We start from the raw sequence: 22,265 nt of genomic DNA, 5'->3' as shown, positions 1-22,265 counted from the left end.
ACCTCAGGCAAGGCTTCACCTATCTGTTACCTGTTTAGGGACTCACACCTGGCTTGCTCAGTCCAAATACATTTACATTGATTCTGGCCCAAGAATGTGGGAAGTATCCAGCCAAAATGTCAGGTGGAGTAGGCTAGCCAGGTTGTGCATACTGGATCTTCACTCTGACAGGTCTTATAGAAACATCTAACATCTTGCCAGGTATGAAATTGCACCTGTAATCAGAGGCAGGATTGCAAATTCGAAGCTAGCGTGAGCAACTAACTTAGCAAGACCCTGTCTCAAAATCAACCCTGGCAATCAGTGGGGTAACAAAGGTTGCAGCCAGATTGCCCTCACATCCCCTATCTCAAAAATCAAAAGAGCTGGAGATGTAGCTCAGTGCTTCCTGGTACTATCAAAAAAAAGAGAGAAAGAGAGTGCCTGCATCTTTATTTATACATACCTGAAATAAATCTGTAATGAGATCAGAACTTAGCAGACATCTGAGAGTTTTTAGATCTCTTTTTCATGTATTCTATTCCATGTTGAGTACTTTGTAATTCCCTAGGGGTATGTTGTAATTCTTAGAGACTTGGTTGCATTAGTGAAGCCCTTTGAAGAAAGGGAAAATGGAAGTGGAAGGTGTGATTTATACCTTACTCTGGCAGAAAGACCATGCCACTAGCTGGGGCATGGTGGCATACACCTATAATCCCTGCACTCAGGAGGCTGAGGCAGGAGGACTGCCACAAGTTTAAGGCCAGTATGAATGACATAGCAAGACCCTGGCTCAGAAAACAAAACAAAACAAATGCCAGTGATTCACTATTGTTTGCAGGAAAGTGGCAGTTTATCAAAGATTGTCCCTAACACCTAAGCCACATGAGCCAAGGACTTTCACTCAAGTGGCCACCACAGGCCCAGCATCCAGCCTTCTTCATATGCTTTCCTAGCAGCCATGTTCATGTTCAGACCTGCCAGAGAAACAGGTCTCGGCGGTGCTATAGAATATCCCTTTGAAGAGCAACTGAGTCAGCAGTCTATTTTGATGTTCTGACTCATCTGGCGTCCCTCAGTCCCCTCTTGGAGCAGCCTCTACATTCTGAGCCCCCAGAGTGGCCTTGTGGTTGCCCCTGCCCAGCCCTGTCTGTTGTTTTCAGGCAGAACTCAGACACCAGCAGTGCAGGCATAGGGCCTAGGAGGCCCAGAGAGCCAGCATCAGGCTGTCACCTCCAGGTAGGCCTCTCATCTCCTTCAGACCCAAGGCCCTTCTAGATAGTGGTTTGCAGTATTCTCTTCACTGTCTTGAAGAGAAACAAAACCCAGACAATATATTCTACCGACATCTATGACTAAAATTTGCCTACATATATATATATATATATATATATATATATATATATATATATATATATATATATATATATATATCTGTAACACAAAGGAGAGAGAAAGGAATGTGACTGGTGATATAGTAATTTGTGTTATGTAAGTGATGGGATTTGGTGTGCTAAATGCTGAGAAGGTGGCAGGTAAGGGACATTAATATTGCTGGTGTTACATGGTTTGAAGAATTTTTTTCCCCCTCAGAACAGTGAACTCTTGACAAAATATTGAGCAAATAAGATAGCATCTCCTGTAACTGTGTGATGTTGGCATTCCTGAGAAGCAGTGTCATGATAGGGCTAATGGTGAAGCATCAGATCTGTCCATGCTGCTCTGCACAGGCATCTTAGCTGGGTCTCTGTGCATTTGTGGGACTCAGGATAGTTCCTCATGGTACATGGTAGCTGGGCCCCTGTCCCTGGCCTGTCCTTCCTGATCTTATGACAGCCAAAAAATGTCTTTACAGATTCTGAACAACCCATTAGGGATATGTAGAGCCACTGCTGTAGCTCATGGTCTGGGTAACAGTGAGCTTGAGCATATTCAGCTTCCAAAGTAATGCCTGGTATATAGTAGAAATTTTAAAATAATCTAAAGTGAGTTAGTACTACCTTTGGAAACCCCTTGAAATAACAATGAAGACATTTTTAAAAACATGTAAATCTGTAAGGTGAGAGAGAAGTTGATTAATTGAGAACCAGGATATGCTTCCTGGATCAACTGAGGAGCCACATGGCACCCTTGAAATTGACATGAGTGAAGAGAGTGGGCTGAAGTCAGGGCAGGTGCCCAGAACACTGACATGTCACAGTCCACATGAAGGACTTGTTCTCTGGGAGAATCAAGCTATGGACACCAGATACCCCTGGGTATGGTGGAGGGTGGGGTAAAACAAAGAACTAACTGCACCCTAAGCCCAAGTTGGTTCTGAATGGGGAGACTGTGGTACCCCCTACCCCAGCACTGGCAGACAGAAGCCCAAGGCTGGAGTCAAGTTTTTGCCGCACAACCTCAGCCCAAATGGAAATGACCTCCAGACATACCCACAGTGCTGATAACTTAATGTTGAGCCCCAGGTCACAAGCCAGGGTCATATAGGGCTCCCTAGATCATCTTAGCATCTTTCCTGGATGGTAAAGGGACAACCAAGGACACTAAAATGTGAGGAAAAACAGGAAAGAACCTCAGGGGACACATCTCACCACGAGATGATTAATGGCCACCTTTAAACACATTGATTGGGGTACTATCAGAAGGGACATCCAGACTCCAAAGAGCTTCTACAAGTTACAAATCAACAGTTCTATCAACAAGTTTTATATTTTTTAAAATATAGAAAGTTTAGCTGGGTATGGTGACTGATGCCTGTAATGTCAGCACTTGATGGCTGAGGCTGGAGAATCACTGTGAGTTCAAGGCCAGGCTAAACTGCATAGCGAAACGCTGTCTCAAACAAACAAACAAAATCCCAAAAAGCAAAAACAAAAGGCTAGAAAATCAGATGACTGTCCTGGAAGCCACTCTGGCTAGCACAGGTCAGGACAAAGGATAGGAGCTGGGAATGTGGAAGGACAAAATGAACAGCGGTGTTCAGATGGAAAGGGCCACTGAGGACACAGTGCTGAAGGCAAAGGACCACACAGAGCACTAAGCAGACAAGATGCCCTAAGAGCTGTTAGAAGAAAAAGGCCCCATAGGATGATCAGGGACCAGATAGCACCAGCCTCCTCTAGGAGTCACCAGGCACCAGGCAGGGCTTGGGAGTGGCTTTGTAGGACTTGGTCTCATGTAATTTTGGACAGGGACATTATAGCTGTGTAGCAGACGGAGCCAGACACCCTGGCTGATGGTTTTACTCTCACGAAGGAGGTAGATGTTTGACTCCCTGCCTCATGAGATTCCTGTCTGTAATCTCATGGTGCTGGTACTGGTGTGTCTTGTAGGAGTGTTGTGTTATTTCTAATCTGCTAAGAGGCACCAGTCTGCTAGAGTCACATGAGCAAGAAGGCTGTGGGGGATAGAGCTGAGCAATGGGCAAGGGTGGTGAAGAAGGATGGACCAAACAGGCACTGGGGCCTTGGCATCAATCAGCTGGGGGCGTTTGCTTTTTCAGCTGAAAAGTATATCAGCTTATTAAAGAAAAAATGATTTTTAGGCAGAAGGAACAAATGAATGGCACACTGAAAGAGTAAAATGTGGGTAGGCTTCTTGTCGACACTGGTGGATCCCCCATGGGTGTGGTTCAGACTTCAAACTGCTGATGTCTTTCCCCAGGCTCCGACAACTCTGCCAGCCTGTGCCCTCTGTGCCCCACCATCCCCTAGTGCCCAAGATCCAGGCCTTGTTCCAGATCACTGCTCTGCCTCCAGCTGCTGTGCTGCTCCATCTTCCCCCACCCTTCTCTCAGGCCTGCCCCATGCCTCCCCACCCTTAAGCCTTGGATAATTGCTCCTCTTAGAAACCGTTCAGACCAAGGGCTCCCTCTGGGTGGTCCTGGCACAACTCTTTAATGTGGATGTCAGCACTCTGACCGTCCTCCTCTCCCCTGGACTGTGCTTCCTGTGGCTGCTGGGTACAGAGCCACCTCAGGGCTGTGTGATGAGCGTGGGAAGCACTGGAGTCCTTATCACTGCACCTTGGGGCTAAAATGTCCAGAGCATCCAGTCCTGCTAGGGAAGAGGCTCAGGGGACCCTAATTCCTACAGTAGCTTCTGGCTGCTGCTTGACCAAGCTGAGAACAGCAGGAGGGGAAGCTGAGTTTGGACTTTGAAGCTCAAGAAATTATGCTTTTCAGAGTGAGAACTAGCCTGTACCCTCTCAGGCTTTGAGAAAGGAAGGACTAGGGAGAGCTGACATTAAAGCCAACTGCCTTTCTACCTGTGATCACCTGCTGCTGGACCCCTGTGGCCTCTTTAAGCCGAGTCCACTAGTTCAGTGCCTGTGCTTCGTGTCTGAGACCTGGATGAACTGCTACATGGCTTGCCTGGCCAGTACTTGGACATCTATAGAACTGAACCATCTCCTGATAGCTAATGTTCTATTCTGAATGGTCATGCTACACTACAAATTTTAAATGTTTTGATTAAAACTCCCACTTGTTATTTATTTTTACTTTTGGTCCTAGGGATTGAACCCAGGGCCTCATATATGCTGAGCATGTGCTCTACCATTGTAATACACCCCTAGCCCATCATCCTTTATTTTTATTTATTTAATTTTTTGGGAAACAAGGTCTCACTATGTAGCCCAGTCTGGCCTTGAGCTCATTGTGATCCTCCTGCCTCAGGCTCCCAAGTGCTGGAATTACAGGCATGTGCCACCATGCCTGCCTCCATCATCCTTTAAGAAGCAGCACAGTGGCCAGGCATGGTGGCACATACCTGTAATTCCAGCATTTGGGAGGCTGAGACAGGAGGATCACTGTAAGTTCAAGGGCAGCCTGGTCTACATGGTGAGTTCAAAGCCAGCCTGAACGACATAACAAGACTGTCTCAAAAAAAAAAAAAAAAAAGAAAAAAGAAAAAGAAAGCAAGGCAATGCTTTAAGGACTGAGGTAAGAGAAGCAATTGAAACATCAGGGCTGGTTCATGACACTTGGCTGACCAACCTGACCTAGGCAGAGACACACTCTGTCATTCTAAGGGCAAGTCTTTTTGGAATTGATGTCTATTTTTTTTTCCTGAAATTGATGTCTATTTTATAAAGCAACAACAAGGGGTGGGTGGGTGTGGGTATGTGTGTACTGGGGATTGGATCCAGGGCCCTTCACACTGAGCTACATCCCTAGCCCTTTTTATATTTTTTATTTTGAGATAGTAGCTCATTGAATCACTAAGGTACTCAGGCTGGTTCAAACTTTTGATCCCTCTGTCTCAGTCTCTCAGAGTGCTGGGATTACAGGTATGTGCTACTGGCTACACGAATAAATTATACACATTTGGGAGGTGAGTGAGAGGATCGAGTACATAAAGAGAATGCTTGATATTTTTTAGTTATCTGTGACCAGATTTTCCAAGCCTGAGAACTCTGCTTTCATCTGAGCCTTTGGGGATTTTGTTTTTGACAGGCTCCCTGTACCTGCCCTCAGCTGAACACCACTGTCCACTTTAGGAACCTGCTTCTTTCTCATCTCTGTAGATCTACAGGGTCCTATACTACTCAGCTTTCCTCATGTGCCCATGTTGGTGCCAGACTGGCAGGGAATGGAGACTTGTCCCTGTGAGGCCCCAATCCCTTCTCTTTGAGAGTCAGGATCTCTTCTGGAAGCCGAGTGTGGTGGTGCACACCTGTAATCCCAGCACTCAGGCCGAGGCAGGAGGATCCTTTCGAGTTCGAGGCCAGTTTGGGCTAGTGTTCAAGGCCAACTTGGAAAACATAGTGAGACCTTGTCTCAAAAAACAAAACAATAGCAACAAAAAAAACTCCTCTGAAGTTGCATTCTGAGGCCAGCAACCTTAAGTTACCAGCAGCAAGACCCTCGACAGACTGTGCTCACAGAATGTGGTCCTGTTCCCCGAAGAGCATAAGACAGCTGAGTGTGTGTGCAGCCAGCAGGTGTCCAGAGAGTAGAACCCTCCCACCCTCTCAATAGCCTCTTTTCTGAGTGGCTGGGCCTGATCCTCAGTGCTTCAGAGTGTTTCTGTTCTGGAAGAGCTCAGGGTCCTCACAGGGCTAGGGTTCCTCTGTCCTGTGCTCACTGTAAGAGTAGTAAATGCATAAACATATCAGGTCTCAAAGGCAGGTATCTTCTGGGTGAGTCTTTCAAAAAGTAGTCACACTGGACAGCTGAGTCAATGTCAGGGATGGCCTCAGAGCCTCTCTGAGGACAGTGCTTCCAGTGGTGGTCATAGGCTGAGGCATTGGCATGAATCTTTATACCCTAGATCTGTGGCATAAAGTCTTTCTATGCTTTTCCCAGGCACCCAGGCAGTGGAGCTTCCTGGCCAGGCATGGGGCCACAGCACCATCTAGGGGTGAGTTGGTAGCAGAGCAGTACCTTTCCTAGGAGTATGAGTTTCAAAGAGTCCCCCAGCTCAATCAAGGCTGTCCTGCGAGATCTTCCCATGGAAGTAACCCTAGTCTCAAGGAGGAACATTGAAATCAGTTTGCCACAGTGTCTCACAGGCCTGTAGAAGCTGCAGCTGCCAGCATTGAGATTCATATTGGACAGAATTCCAGGAATCAGAGAATCAGAGGGGTGCTGAGAAGAGGGCACAGGAGAGCTGGGGCTAGGCCTGAGCACTGTCTCTCCCTGAGGGTGTACACAAAACATCCTTACTTTTTATGTGAATCCACTTAGCGTAAGATCTAATGTCTTATTGGGTGTGATGGTACATGCCTGTAGTCCCAGCACTCAAGAGGGGCTGAGGCAGAAGGATTGCCATGAGTTTGAGGCCAATCTGGGCTACATAGTGAGTTCAAGGCCAACCTGAACTACACAGTGAGACCTTTTTTCAAAAAAAAAAAAAGATCTGATATCTTAACTGTGTTCAGGTGCACAACTCAGTTGCACCATGGACACTTGCATGGTTGTGTGGCTGGCGCTTACAGGCCCCAACAGTGTAGGTTCCATTTCTCCACATCTTTGTTGTATTAGCCATCTCTTGTTCTGAATCTGCCTGTCCCCTAGATGTGAAGTGGCAGCATGGGGTTTTGGTTTGTGTTTCCTGATGGCTGGCAGTGCTCAGCATTGTTTCTTGTGGTTATTACCATTGATGTGTCTTCTTTGGGGAAATATCAGTTCAAGACCTTGGCCGTTTCTAATAAGGTTGTCTTTTTATTGTTGAGTTGAAAGATACACAATTTGCAAATATTTTCTTCCATTCTCTGGGTTACCTTTTTCATTATGTCAATTCTGTCCTTTGATGTATGAGAAACAGATTTTGATGTGCAGTTAATAGACAAGGCAGAAGAATGGCCCATAAGGAGCTACTGATGCCTGAAGGAGGATGCTATGTGGTGATCCTAATCCTGTAGGGTGGATTCTGCAAGCTTGCACACGCGTGCGTGCACGTGCACACACACACATACACACAGAAACAGACATACAGATACACACTTCATGTGAGAATGACACCTGTGTTTAAAAACTGCCCATTTCCAAGCACCTGTGGAGCAACAGTTATTAAAGGTGAGAACTTAGCTGAGCATGGTGCCCCATACCTGTAATCCTAACACTTTGGAGAAGGCTGAGGCAGGAGGATCTTGTTCTGAATCTACCTGTCCCCTAGATATGAAGTGGCAGCATGGGTTTTGGTTTGAGCCCCAGCTTGGGCAACTTAATGACTTAGTGAGATCCTGTTTCAAAATAAAATGACAGAGAATATAGCTCAGTGTAGAGGCCTTGGGTTCAATATTCAAGTAGTACTGAAAAAAAAGGGCAAAAAGTTCATATGTTTTTAAGTCTTGAGTGAGAATGGTGACTAAGTGCTATAGGTAGGTGCTTTTGGAAAGGCTCTGATTTTTGCCTGTAAGTTAAGTATCCAGTGCTGCCTGCTGCCACCAACTTCTCTTGCACTGACCTTTCCCCATAAAAGTCTAAAAACTAACCTTCACAATATAGTAAGCATAAGTTCTCTGGAAAGCTCTTCAGAAAAACAACATTTTAAAAGATTACTTTATCCTCGTTGGGCATGGTAGTGCAGGCCTATAATCCCAACACTTGGGAGGCTGAGGCAGAAAGATCACTGGAGTTTGAGGTGAGCCTGAGTTACATAGTGAGTTCAGGGCCAGCCTGAACTACATAGTGAGGCCTTGTATCAAAATAAAATTAAAATAAGTAAACAAATAAAAGATTGCTTCACCCTTGACAGTGCTTTAAGCACACTCCAGTTGCCAGCACCAGGGGGAGGCTGTGGTGAACCTGAGAACTGGGAAATGCGTCATCCCTTGAGAGTTCACCTTTAGAGTCTATAAACTGTAGGTCAGAGTGGAGATTAGCTGTCCTCCTCTGGGAATGCTGGGGTCAAGCCTCAGGAGAGAATGGAGAGGGTGGCATAGGTAACATGCAACTGATGTTCTGCCCTGACCCCCATGGTTGCCATGTGCTGTGTTGGGGTCTTGAGAATGCCACAGCCTAGGGCAGTGAGCATCCTGCTCCTGAGCACGTTACTGTGGGAATAGGGGAAGCTTTTCTCTACTTTGTGGCAGACTTCGGTGAGGAGTTGCTAATGGTCATCTCTCCCCATGCTTCCTCCCAGGAATTGACTACAAGACAACTACCATCCTGCTGGACGGCCGACGTGTCAAGCTGGAGCTCTGGTGAGTCAGGGTGATCAGATGAAGACAAGGAAGCCAAGTGAGAAAACAGGAGAATGCCCAACTTACTATAACTTTCAATAGCCATTTAAATAGAACCTGTTCAAATTACACTTGATCTTTAGCCAAAAGGCCGAAAAGCGATGAACCTGTTCAAACTGGATTTTGCTCCATGATGGGAAAAACAAAGTCTAGAGCATTTAGTTCTGATAGAACCCCCTTCCCTTTTTGCCTGTGTTTCCACAGTGGCCATATCCCTTTTCTACAACCTTTTATGGGCTTCACCTTAAAGACCATATTCTGCCAATATCCCAGAGGGTGTGGGTGGCGGGAGAGGGGTTAGCTCAGTGGTTCTGCCACCTGCCTTACAAGCGCATGGTCCTGAGTTCAATCTGTGGTACCAAAAAAAAAAAAAAGACCATATCCCAGAGCTTCAAAGTCAAGACATGAATACCCACAGGGCTGATTGTCCAGCTAATGTCCCAGGCTCCCGGGCCCAGTGGAGAGACTCACTTGACAGGCAGATGAAGGCTGGAGCCCTCTGCTACCTGCCTAGGTAGTATAAAGGTTTTGGGCTGGCATGATCTGTGCATTTGGCACCCTTTTGGCACAGCCCATCTGTGTCATCCTCCCCCGGGTCTTCTCACCATGTTCAGGGTGAACTGCAGAGTAAGAGAAGGTGGGATGGAAGCTTCTCACACAGGGACCACATTTGTACCCCGGAGGGTCCCACAGCTGTCGTTCCTCCTGACCTTCCTTATGTGTTTCAGGGACACGTCGGGCCAGGGCAGGTTCTGTACCATCTTCAGGTCCTACTCCAGGGGTGCACAGGTAAGACCAGCAGTGATCTTTGTTGTCTTTCAAATGGATGCTTCTCCTGATCTTTTTTTTGGAGGGGGGAAGTTTTTTGAGACAGAGTCTCACTATGTAGTCCAGGCTGGCCTTGAACTCACAGCAATCCTCCTGCCTCAGCCTCATGAGTGCTGGGATTACAGGAATGTACCACCATGCCCGGCTCTCCTTTTTTTTTTTGGTATCGGGGATTCGAACTCAAGACCTTATGCTTGGGAGGCAGGAGGCAGGCTGCGGAACCACTCAGCTAAATCCCCAGCTTCCTCGGCTCTCCTGATTGTTTTTGAGTTGCTATATTCCTTCCTCAGGGTATTTTTATATCTGAACTTCGGATTTCCCCTAATAGCGCAACTGTATTTGCAGGGTGTAGTCTCCTGCGGCCCCCTCTGATTGTGGTGCCTAGGTCCCCAGTTTGCCAGCTGTCAGCATTGTCTTCACAGCTGCGGCTGCAGAGTGTTCCTTGAGCCTAGCACAGCCACCATAGTGGCCTCGTCAAGCTGTTGAAATGTCGCTTGTTCACCAGAGGTGTCTTCCCTGTGTCTGCACAGGACCCCTCAGAATTACAAGGCTGCTGAGGGTGCCCAGACTGGATCACAAGTCACGACTGTAGAGTAGAGGTATTGAAGGTGGGCTCTGAACCAGAGGCCATGTCAGATCCTCAGGAGTGGGATGTGGCAGCAGCACAGAGCAGGATATGGGGGCTTGTCCAGCCTGTGGAGGAGCAGTGTATATGCATGGGTGTTGTATGGATGTGTATACAGGGTTTGTGCACTGGTGTGGAGGCCGTACTTGTTCTTTGTTCCCTGGACCTCCCAGCATGGTTTCTGATCTGTTTGTCGTGCTGAAGCTGGAAGGGAAGGAAGTCATGAACAGACTGCTGTAGACATGGTGCTGCTTCAGTGTGAGGGATGTGCCTGGGAGCTCTGTTTCACTGTGATGCACACCATTATTTGTGAAAGAGCCAGAGAAACCCTGAGGGTCGGATTCCAACCCAGGCAGTGTCCTCAGCAGTAGCGGGTTGGGGCAGGTAGGAATAATGTTTAGTCTGGGGTCTGGATACTTTCAAAGAAAGGTCACAAGTTCAGGTGCATGTTCTATGACTTCAGGCCTCAGGTGTGTCTGCTCCAGACAGGACCCTGTGCCTATGGCTGCCTGCCTCTCTGCATGACATCCAGGGGCTCAGCCTGGCCTTCTTCCTGCCACTCATAGACTTCATAGCATTTCTCCCATTTCAGGAGGCCCAGGGGAAGAAAAACCCATTGGGGGCGCTGGATTAAAGTTGGTGAGGTGCGTGTTGGCAGATCGGATTGAAATCACTGAGATGTTGGTGGGGTCAGACGGAAGCCAGTGAGGTGAATGTTGGGACTGAGTTGAAGTCAATGAAGTGGTGTCTGCAGGACTGGATCGAAGTCATTGAGGTGGTTGTAAGGGGTGTTGGATTAAAGTCACTGAGGTGGGTGTTGGCCAGGACTGGGTTGAAGTCACTGAGGTGGATGTTTGCAGGGCTAGATTGAAGTCTCTGAGGTGAGTATTGGCAGGGTTGAGTTGAAGTCATAGAAGTGAGTGTTGGCAGAACTGGTTTGAGGTTACTAGGTGGGTCTGGTCAGGGTCACTAAGGTATTAGGAGTATCAGATAGAAGCGGCTGAGGTGTTGGAAGGGCTGATTCTGCCTCTTGTAGCCAAGGCGTCCTATATGAAAGCTTCTTAGACGTGACAAGAGGTGAGACGGACTCCGTCTGTGGACTCACTCCACTTGCAGAAAGCATGTTTGATCATTTCTCTATACTGAAGTATGGTCAGCATCAGCTCTGGTGTCTCCCCTCTGGTGAGGGTGGCCTGGAGAAAGACACCCAGCTAATCGGGGCAGCACCTGTGCAAGAGTCCTGCAGAAGGCCTGAGTGCTGCTTGCCAAGCTCTGTGGCCCATCACTGTCCCCAACCTGGGCACCCATAGTGGGTGTCTTCAGCCCAAAGTCTCACTGGAGTTGTTGATCCTCAGGTAATCAGAGACCACCAGGAAGCCCTCAAGTATGTTCTTCAGTTTGAGCACTTGTTACTTTCCCCTTTCTGGTACCACAGGTGAAGGTAATTTAAGGGGAAAACCATAGGGCACAACCCTAGGCCACCTCCAGACGACAGGATTGTGAGGAACACAGGGGCAAAGGGTGCGTTCCATGAGGCTCTTTTTCTATTGAAGAAAGAACAGTATCTTTACATCTAAAAAAAGATTTTCTATTTGTCTTCCTTTTGCCTATCAGCATTTCCTAATTCTTCCACAATAAATATTTACAGTATGATCAAACTATATGGTGAATGTTGATTTTTTTTTTTTTTTCCTTGTCTTGTACTGGGGATTGAACTTGGGACCTTGCACTTGCAAGGCAGGCGCCAGAGCCACTGAGCTAAATCCCTGGCCTAAAATGTTAAAATTTTAAAAAATTTATTACAATAAAAGACACACTGAAGTTAATCCCCTCAAAATACTCCTTTTCAAACACACTTACGCTGTCATTCTTGCCACTTTTTTGTTTGTTTTCGGTACCAAGAATCAAACTCAGAAAAAGAAAAAAAAGAAAAAAACAAGAATCGTACTCAGGACCTTGTGCTTTTGAGCAGCACCACTGAGCTAAATCCCCATCCTTGTTTATTTGTTTTTTGAGACAGAGTCTTGCTATGTAGTTTAGGCTGGCCTTGAACTCACTACATAGCCTCAAACTTGTGGCAGTCCTCCTGCCTCAGCCTCCCAATTGCTGGGATTACAGGTGTGGGCCACCATGCCCGACTTCTTGTTACTTTTTGAAGCAGTTCTGGAAGTCTTCTTTTGTGAATGTTTTTATAAGGTAGGATAAAAAATATGGTGAATGCTGCCACCACATGACATCCAATGAAAAGACAGGCTTGTAAAACAAAAAAATTATAGTGTGTCCTCACCCACTTTGTTCACCATATCTGACACTGTGCAACTTCTCGCTCTTTCCCAAAATCAAAAGGACCATGAAAGGTAAACATTTTGAATTCAAAACATTAAGGTAGCCAGAACAGCATATGAAAGAAACCAGGGCCGGGGATTTAGCTCAGTGGTTTTGCCGCCTGCCGCTCAAGTGCAAGGACCCGAGTTCGATCCCCAGTACCAAAAAAAAAAAAGAAACCAGATGTGGTGGCCTACACCTGTAATCCCAACACTCAGGAGGCAGAGGTACGAGGATTGCTGCAAGTTTGAGGCCAGCCTGTGCTACATAGTGATGTTACAAATGCCGCATGAGAGACCATTCAGACACAGGCTTTGTGTGAGCACCCTGTCTGGGTGCAAGCAGAGACTGAAATCGGGGAAGATTTCAGCAGCTGGCTGGGAGAGAAATTAGGCTTTTGTAGGATTTTAGAAGTGGGGCTATGATCTGCAGTGGAATGTTTATGCTTAAGGGTCCAAGGACAGTCAGTACAGATATGTATACAATACCAGACTCTTCAGAGCTGGGGAGATTGTATATTCCATCCTAAATTTTCTTTATGTCCATTTGTTCTGTTTGTTGAGGGCAGCCTGTTTGCTGAACATGGCATGTTTGCTGTGAAGGTTTCATTCAGGCCAGGCATAACAAGTGAGTTCAAGACCAGTGTTTCTCAAAAAAAAAAAAAAAAAAAGACATGAAAGAGAACTTCCAGTACTGTTTCAAAAACTGACCAGAATGATGGGATAAGTGTGTTCAAAGTGAGAGAGTATTTTGAGTGGGGTTAATGACAGTATCATTTATTGTAATAATTTTTTAAAAATTTAAACACCGTATTTTTCAATCATACCTCATATGTTTATTGTGGAAAATTAGAAAATGCTGACAAGCAAAAAAAAAAAGGAAAAAGAAAAACACACACATACACACAATAAAACATCTTTTATAGATGTCAAAGATGTATAGAAAAGGGCCGGGAATGTAGCTCAGCGGTGTAGCATCTGCCTAGGAAGTGTGAATCCCTGAGTTCAATTCCTGGTACAAAACCCCAAAAAAGATGTATAGAAAAGAAAACAAAGAAAGTATTTGACTTTTATGACAGCAGGACTTGGCTGTGGTGTTCTGTCCCTCTGCCAAGAGGGATTGTGCTGGATGTAGCAAAGAACAGACCCCTGTAGCCACTTCTGCTCAGTATGTGTGAACTCTTACAAGCTCTGTCTTTACCAGACTGAGTTTTCTGGGAAGCAGAGTTTGTGTCTCATTTCAGTATTCTTTCCAAAGTGTCTAAGCCAGCCATGGTGGCACACGGCTATAATGCTAGCATCTGGGAGGCTGAGGCAAAAGGATTGCCACCAGTTGGAGGCCAGACTTGGCTACCTTGTGAGTTCAGGGCCAGCCTGGGATACATAGTGAAACTTTGTCTCAAAATAAAAACAAAAAGTAACAACAACAGGGCTGGGGATGTAACTTGGTGCTTGGTGGTGTCTGGCAAGTGCAAGGTCCTGAGTTTGATCCCCGGTACCGCAAAAAATAAGTAACAACAACAAAAAAATCCTAAAGTGGGGGACCAGGGATTCAGCTCAGTGGTTCTGATGCCTGCCTCTCAAGCACAAGGTCCTGAGTTCAATCCCTGGTACAAAAAAAAAAAAAGTATGGCTTCAATATGCATCAACTTAACTATAAATGTCTCTAGTTTCTCGTTCTCTATGGCTGAGTAGTACTCCATTTTATTAAAAAAACACATCTTTATCAAGTCTCCAGTTGATGGGCAAAATTTATTTTTAACAAAGCACCTCTTCATCTAAGTTGGGTTGATAGTTGCATAGGTGCGTATATTTGTCAAAAACCAAAAATGAGGGTTTTAACTTCAAACCTGTGTATTTTCTAGTATATAAGTTAAAGTTAAAGATCACTAATTGTAATAGAGCTGGACATGATGGTACACACCTGTAATCCCTGCACTCAGAACGCTGAGGCAGGAGGATTGCTGAGAGTGCAAGGGAAACTCAAAGTAGGGAAAAATGAAGCCTAAGATAGCTACACTTTGGTTCAGGCTGGGGGGAGGGGGTGTTCTGGTGGACATTAAATCCAAGTCAGCAAGATTTCAGCACAGGCGCACCTTATTAGTCTTAGTGTAAATAACTGATATAACCAAGGTTGATGCTGGCCAGTATAAATAACTTATAGTATAACCAAGATCATTACTGGCATATGGCCACTATTGTGGGTTTTGCTTTGTTTTTTGGATACTGGGGATCAAACTCGGGACCTTGTACTTTTGAAGCAGGTGGTGGCACCACTGAGCTAAATCCCCGGCCCAATTGTGGTTTTGGTTGTGTTGTGTTGTGTTGTGTTTTATGACAGGATCTTGCTGTGTGTTCCAGGGTGGCCTTAAACTCACTATGTAGTTTGTGCTGACCTCAAATTCACAGTGATCCTCCTGCCTCAGCCTCCCAAGCGTCGAGATTACAGGCATGAGCCACTGTACCCAACACTATTGTGTATTTCTGTATAATGTAGACTGCCATGAGGGCTGCTGGGAGACTTAAGTGGGTGAGGACTGCTGTGAGAATGGGTGGGCTAGGGCCCTGAGGAATGCCATATGAGTGCATGCATATGGTTAAGCTGAGCAGCTGAGAATAAAGTCATGTTCAGACATTTCCACAACTCTGTTTCTCTTCTTTGGGCTGACCAAATCTCCAGTGAATCTTCTCAGTCTGATCTGGTGACATGACATTTGGTATAATGTGGCAGGATTCGTCACAGCACAGGCCAAGGCTGCACCCACAGCAGAGGTTAAAAAAAGAGACCAGCCCATAGCAGAGCCTTGAATGAAGAAATATATACTGCTCATATATCGTGTCCAGAAAGAATGTATGCTGCCAAGATAACATAGCTCACAGACAGCTCTAGGGCTGAAGATACCAAGCTGCTGCCATGCAGGAAGGCACATCCAGTAGTGAGGACAGAAAATGAAGCAGCAGCAAGCTATAGCCCAGAGAGCCCATGAAGATAAAGAAGACCAGTGGCAGAGCCAGTACGTGGGCAGATCTGGCTCCAGGGGCTTGAGGCCTGAGAGTGGAGTGTATAACAGGGCTACAAGCAAAATCTAAGTCTGAGTCCAAGTCAGAGATGGAAGCAGGTGCAGGGCCCGGGCTGGGGCCACTACAAGGAAAGCAGCAGGTGGCAGATCCTCCCCAAATGACTGAGTTATGCCTCCTGGGATCAGAAATAGACTGGCTTGTGGGAACATAGTCTAGAGAGACACCTGCCAGAGACCATGGGTACACAGAACTGATGCACATCGTACAGGGGCTGAACATAGGACAGTCACTGCCTAACAGAAGTAGCAAATGTGGTTGACCAGTGAGGGTTGGGAAGAGGAGCTCAACCAAGGCTCCTGGGGCAGCTGGAACTGGCAGTTGCCAGGAGGCAAATCTGAAGCTGAGAGTGATCCCAAGGCTAGATGGAGGAAGCAGCTAGTGCCGTTGCAGGAGGCTGAGGGGTACAGAAAAGAACAAGGAGTTCAGGCGGTAAAGAAGCAGGAGCCCAAGCAGACTGAAAACAGCCAAATGCCTTACTGTTAACCCTCTGGAGGCAGTTACACCCCTATTAATAGTTCCCAAAAAGGGGGTCACAAGTGGGACAGACCTGTGCCATAAACTTGCAGGACTACATGGCCTCTATGGATGATGCCATGCAGGTTTAATTTTCATTAGGGGCAGGACCAAGGTGCTCAGGGGAAATGCTGTAGTACTTGAGCCTCATGTTGTGTTTGGCATTCATTGGTCCCCCACAAATGTACAGTGTGTGCTTACATCAGTGGGCATCAAGACAAACTGTAGCCTGATTTAGGACAATCCTGATAAGTTCCTGGGAGAGAAGGCCTGCATAGATGGCTACAAGGGATGTACCATCAAAGTGAAACTGGCAACTGTGGTGCTGGGTGTAGGTTATTTGCCTTTTCAAGCCTATACCATGCACATCTTCCTGACACAGAGTACATCCAGAGGGAGGACATCCTGCTGGGGTTGAGATTGCAAGGACAGTTTGCCTTCACATGAGAAATAAGATAGTGGACGTTAACTGTGTTGCCACAGGGTTATTTGCACACCCCTACTACGTGCCATGGGCTGGTGCCAAGGACTTGACTGCATAGTCCTCCCTATGAGTCAGCCCCGTGAGACATGCAGTTATAGTATTTCATTGTACTGATGATTTTATGTTAACCTCTGATTCTCTTGCAGGTCTGGACATGTAGATGGACCATCAGCGAGGCCAAGGTCCAGACCTGGGCTCTCTGTCAAGTTTTTGAAAGTTGTCTGGTTGGATGGGATGGAGGCAGTACCAGAGGCAGTTATTGATAAGATACAGAAGTATCCTTGCCCTACCACGTTGAAGCAGTTACAGACTTTTCTAGGGCTTATAGGGTATTGGAGGGCTTTTATTCTCCATTCAGCCCAGATCTTAAAACCTTTGTACAACCAGAATAAAAAGGGTATAGCCTGAGATAGGACAGAAGATGCCAAGCAGGCATTTGGGGTGGCAAAGCTGTCTGTGCAACAAGCACAAGCCCTGCAGGTGACTGACCCCAGACACCCCTATGAACTAGATGTTCGTGTAACTACTGAGGGCTTTTGTTGGGAATTGTGACAGTGCACAAAATGGGTGCACATGCCCTTAGGATTTTAGTCACAATTATAGAAGGGGCTGGAGGTCTGGTATTCTTTCATAGAAAAGCTGCTAGCAGCTGTATATGTAGCCTTCCATGCCTGTGAGTCAGTTACTGGGAAGGCCCTTGTAAAGGTACAAGCCATTAATCCAGTGACAGGAGTCGCTTAAGTGCCAATGCATGTTTAGTATAACAGTACAGAGCACAAGTTCCCTTTCTGGTGAGTTACAGCAGGTGTTAGGGCTGGTAGAGTATGTAGACGAGGCTGTACCATCATCCTATCCACCTGAGGAGCCAGAGAAAACCCCCTGTAAGGAGTGCCAGCTGTTGATACCAGCAAGTGCCTAGTATATGGACAGGTTGAGCCATGGGCTAGCCACACAAGAGATGGCTGTGATTGTGCAGCCAGAAAACAGACAGTATTTTAGTTGGATACTGATACAGACAGATTAGCAATGGGCTGAGCTGAGGGCCATATAGGTAATAATTACCCAAGAGGGCCCTCTTAGCATATGCACTGACAGGCAATATATAGAATATTGACTCTATGGCTTTCTATGTAAAAGGCCAAGGGGTGACTTGTTGGCCATCAGCCCAAGTGGGGCCAAGCCATGTGGTAAGACCTGTAAGAGGCAGGCCACACAGAAGAGGATAAACAGTAAAATAGGTCAGGGAACAGCCAGCGCTGGGTCTACAGAAAGGCCAGCAGGGCCTACTTGTATAGTTTTACAGGTTGTGCACTGCACCAAAGTCCACAACAAAAAAGAGGAGTTTGCCCAGAGGGGCAAGCCACTTTCCATCCCTATAAGGTGCTGTCCAGAGTGAGAGACCCCAACAGGAAAAAGCCCCTGTGTTTAGCTTCTTAGGGATGCCAGAGGCCTGGGCTCAGGTCTGGGCCCAGGAAAAGGGACTAGATGAGACATTTGCAAAGAGCTAGAAAGCTAATTTGTCTGCCAGCCTTGGACCAGCTGAATGAGTATGCCAGCATGGCCCCCAAAGGTAACTATATGCATGAGCATACAAGAACAAGGGACTCTATTATGGCCTATACTGAGTTCTTCTAGTATTGCTGTTATAGCATATGAACACAAAGTTCAGCCCTATAGGCCTGCATACCCACTAAGAAATCACATCCCACAGCCTGAAGGGGGATGGATTTTAGGAAAAAATGAAGCCTAAGATAGCTACACTTTGGTTCAGGCGAGGGGGAGAGAGGGGTCTGGTGGACATTAAGACCAATTAGCAAGATTTTAATGCAGGCAGACCTTATTGATGTCATTGTAAATAATTGATATAACCAAGATTGATGCTGACCAGTGTAAGTAACTTATGTAACCAAGGCCATTACTGGCACATGGCCACTATTATGTATCTTGCTATAAAAGTAGATTGCCACAAGGGCTGGCAGACTGTTAAGTGGCTGAGGACTGCTGTGAGAATGGGCGGGCTAGGGGCCTGAGAACAGCCAGTGAGTTGCATTCAGCTGAGCTCAGCAGCTGAAAATAAAGGCAAGTTCAGACATTTCTACGACTCTGTCTCTTCTTCAGGCTGCTCAAATTTCAGGTGAACCTACTCAGTCTAACCTGGTGACAAGACAGCTACATAGTGAGTTCAAGGCCAGCCTAAAGTACATAGCAAGATCCTGTCTCAGAAAACAAAACGGGGCCAGGGATTTAGCTCAGTGGTTCTGCCTCCTGTCTCGCAAGTGCAAGGTCCAGGTTCAGTCTCCAGTACCAAAAAACAAAACAAAACAAAAAATTTAAAAATCCGGGCCAGGGATTTAGCTCAGTGGTTCTGGCACCTGCCTCACAAGTGCAATGTCCCAAGTTCGATCCCCAGTACCAGAAACAAAACAAAAAATTTAAAAATCTGGGCCAGGGATTTAGCTCAGTGGTTCTGCCACCTGCCTCGCAAGTGCAAGGTCCTGAGTTTGATCCCTGGTACCAAAAAAAAAAAAAAAAAAAAAAAAAATTTAAAAATCCTAACAGTAAGGGCACCCTCCCTTAGGTCTAGCTATACTACTTCTAGGAATTTGTCCTACAGGTTAAGTCAAACAAAAAATATGTATACTGTATGTGCTCAGACATTTGTTAACAGTAAGGCAAGATTGCTCAAGATTAATTAATGAGCTTGTTATGTAGTGCTGTCAGCCATTGGAAGAGCCGGGATCTGAGCTTCAGGTGGGACGAGCCCTGGTGCCAGGTTCTTTGTAGGAATTGAGCTGCATGGGGTAGGGACATGTAGGAAACATGAAAAATGTTATCCAGGGTTATTCCTGGATGGGAGTGGGAAGCTGGAGGAGAGGAGAGCCTGTATTTATTTATACTTTAGAGTACTAATTAGGTTTAAAAATCAGAGCATGTAGCTGGCTGTAATCCTAGCACTCTTGAAAGGCTAAGGCAAGAACATCATAAATTTGAACCCAGCCTGGGCATTTTAGCAACTTAAGGCCTTGTCTTTAAAAAAAAAAAAAAAGCCAGGGATTTAGCCCAGTGGCACCATGCCTGCCTTGCAAGCGCAAGGTCCTGAGTTCAATCCCCTGTACCAAAAAAAAAAGTAGAAAGGACTGGGGGTAGAGGTCAGTGCAAAGGTCCTGGGTTCAATTCCCAGTACCACCAAAAAACAAAAATAAAAACTCAAAAGTGTGTGTGTATTCCTTTTTTTTTTGGTACTAGGGGATCAAACTCGGGTCCTCGCGCTTGCGCAGCAGGCAGCGAAACCACTGAGCTAAATCCCCGGCAAGTGTGTATTGCTTTTATTGTTAAAGAGGCAGAATATGGTAGAAGAGTATTTGTCCCTTGTTCTGCCCCTTTGAGACACACAGTTGATAGTGAAATCCTTTTTTTTTTTTTGGTATTGGGGATCGAACTCAGGTCCTTGCACTTTCGAGGCAGGCATGGTGCCACTGAGCTAAATCCCCAGCCTGATAGTGGAATTCTTGTGGGGCTAGTCCTGGTAAAAAAACAAACCACATTTTGATATCTGAGCTATCCTGCTTTGTGGTTCATCCCAGATAGTTTTCCCTGACAAATCCATGATCACTTTGTTCCCTCTGCTTATAATATAACCAGCACTAGCATTTGTCTTTTTCTTTTTTTTTTTTTAATATTTGTATATACTTTATTGGTATATTTTAGGTATACAATATAATTACATTCATCATTGAAAATTTGCACCTTTACATAATCTCTCTTGGTTCTTATTTTTCCCCCTTCCTCTGCCCTCCCTTCAACCCCTTCATCCCTCCCTATTTAGCATTTGTCTTTATGTCCTTCCACCTTATCTCTTCTGCTCATAACCCAACTCAATGGACTTGGGCAGAAAGGGCCTGCAGAGCTGGGAATGCTGGTGCTGGCCAGGCAGGGTGGCAGGGCTTCTAACGACTGGGGCTTGGGGAGTTGGGGGTGGTAGGATCTGGGTCTAGCCCTCCAGCGCAGCAGGTGAGCCTTCTGCTCATTTGTTTCAAATGTGACAAGAGGGCCAAGGATTTAGCTCAGTGATTCTGGCACCAGCTTCGCAAGCCCAAGGTCCTGAGTTCGATCCCTGGTACCAAAAAAAAAGAAATGAGTTACTCAAATGTGACAAGAATGATGGTCACTGCAGAAAATATGGATCAAAAGCAAGAGGGCCAGGGATTCAGCTCAGTGGTTCTGCCGCCTGCCTCACAAGCGCAAGGTCCCAAGTTCGATCCCCGGTACCAAAAAAAACAAAAGCAAGAAATATAATCCATCCACCACCCGACCTTATGCCATTATGTTGTGTGTCCTGTAAACCTTCAGTGCAATGCATTGTATGTTTGCTTTTATTATTTAAAAAATCTACTGGCCAGGTGTATTGGTGCACCCCTGTAATCCCAGCACATGGGAGGCTAAGGCAGGAGGATCGCCACAAGTTTGAGGCCAGCCTGGGCTAAATGGTGAGTTAAGATCAGCCTGAACTACATAGCAAAACTCTGTATTAAAAAAAGAAAAAAGAAAATCATACTGGACATAATATCTGGGACCTATATTTCTTACCTCATGATTTACTGGGCATCTTTCTGTGACCAATAACTATGAAGTATATGTGTTATTTTTATTGTCTGTACACATATGTTCTACCTTCATTTACTCAGTTGTCTCCTAGGAGTAGACATTTGTTTTGTTTGTAGTGTTTGGACTACTAGGCAAATGATATCCCATTAAGCTACACCCCCAACCCTGAGAAATCAATCTGGATATGCCTAAAGACCACCCTACAGATGTGCATCCCCATGGTACACAGATTGCCATATTGGAGGGTGTGGTGTTGGGCCTTTGGTGCCTCTGTCTACCCTACCCTCCTAAGCAGCAAATAAGAGGCTGTGTTCCTGTCCCTAAGCAGCAGTGCTTACTCCTGGGTATGCATTTGTTTATAGTCAGTCTTATCATTTTCCACCAGCCGAACTGTCTCAAGTTTGTCAGTTCTTTAGTGATGCCTGCCCTTGGGGTTTCCCTCCAGGCTAGAGAGGTTCCTCCCCAGCCACTGTACCGTCCAAAGGGTAGGGACTGCAAGGCTGGGGTTCAAGTAATTTTGACCCTTGTCTTAACAGTACCTGAGGGCTACACCAAAGTCTTCTAGAGATGTAAGTATGTGTTTGAGGAAAGGCACTGGGTTACAGGCGCAGCCCAGTGATACAGTGTTTGCCTAGCATGTGCAAGTCCCTAGGTTCCATCCCCAACATTGCAAAACAAAAAATAAAAGGAAAAGCAATAGGAGTCCAAATTTTTCGATGCAGATTATCTCTCCCTTCATTCTGAGGTGATCTTTCCTCTTTGTTCTGTATTGCCCTCTGCTACATGAAGATTGGTGGGACAGGGAATGGTGTGGTCCTGCCTCACTGGATGGGTTCAGATCCCTGAGCCTCTTTTAAAGCAGAATCATGGGATGAAAGATGAACATGCAGTATTGTTGTGTAACCTCCTGTGGTGAGCAGTGTGCTTTGAGTGGTGCCTGTAGAGAGCCCATGCCGATATCACTCCTGAGATATTCAGGGCAGATGGAAACAGCTGAGAGCTGAACTCTAAAGTAATTGGTCTCTAAGGGATATGGCAGGAAAGACCCCATAGCAAATTCTGTTCAGCCTGGCTGGTAGGAGCCCTCATGAAAATGGCTTCAGAAAGACTGACATCCTGCTCTGCAAGTTTTGGGTTG

General features: G+C 46.1%; 1 protein-coding gene across 2 annotated transcripts in view; it reads left to right on the top strand.

Moving 5' to 3' along the window:
* Window positions 1-22,265, top strand: part of Rab40c (RAB40C, member RAS oncogene family) — a 38,139-nt gene that overhangs the window by 12,054 nt on the left and 3,820 nt on the right. For both annotated transcript variants that reach the window (XM_021251442.2, XM_004873790.4), the window contains exons 3-4: window positions 8,568-8,628; window positions 9,396-9,456. In XM_021251442.2, coding sequence (XP_021107101.2) covers window positions 8,568-8,628; window positions 9,396-9,456 — 122 coding nt within the window. The remainder of the gene's footprint in view (window positions 1-8,567; window positions 8,629-9,395; window positions 9,457-22,265) is intronic.

The sequence above is a fragment of the Heterocephalus glaber genome, unplaced genomic scaffold, assembly GCF_053883595.1.
Source record: "Heterocephalus glaber isolate CG9 unplaced genomic scaffold, H.glaber_assembly_v1.0 deba00001781, whole genome shotgun sequence".
Lineage (NCBI taxonomy): Eukaryota > Metazoa > Chordata > Mammalia > Rodentia > Bathyergidae > Heterocephalus > Heterocephalus glaber.
This window is presented reverse-complemented; position numbering and strand designations above follow the sequence as displayed.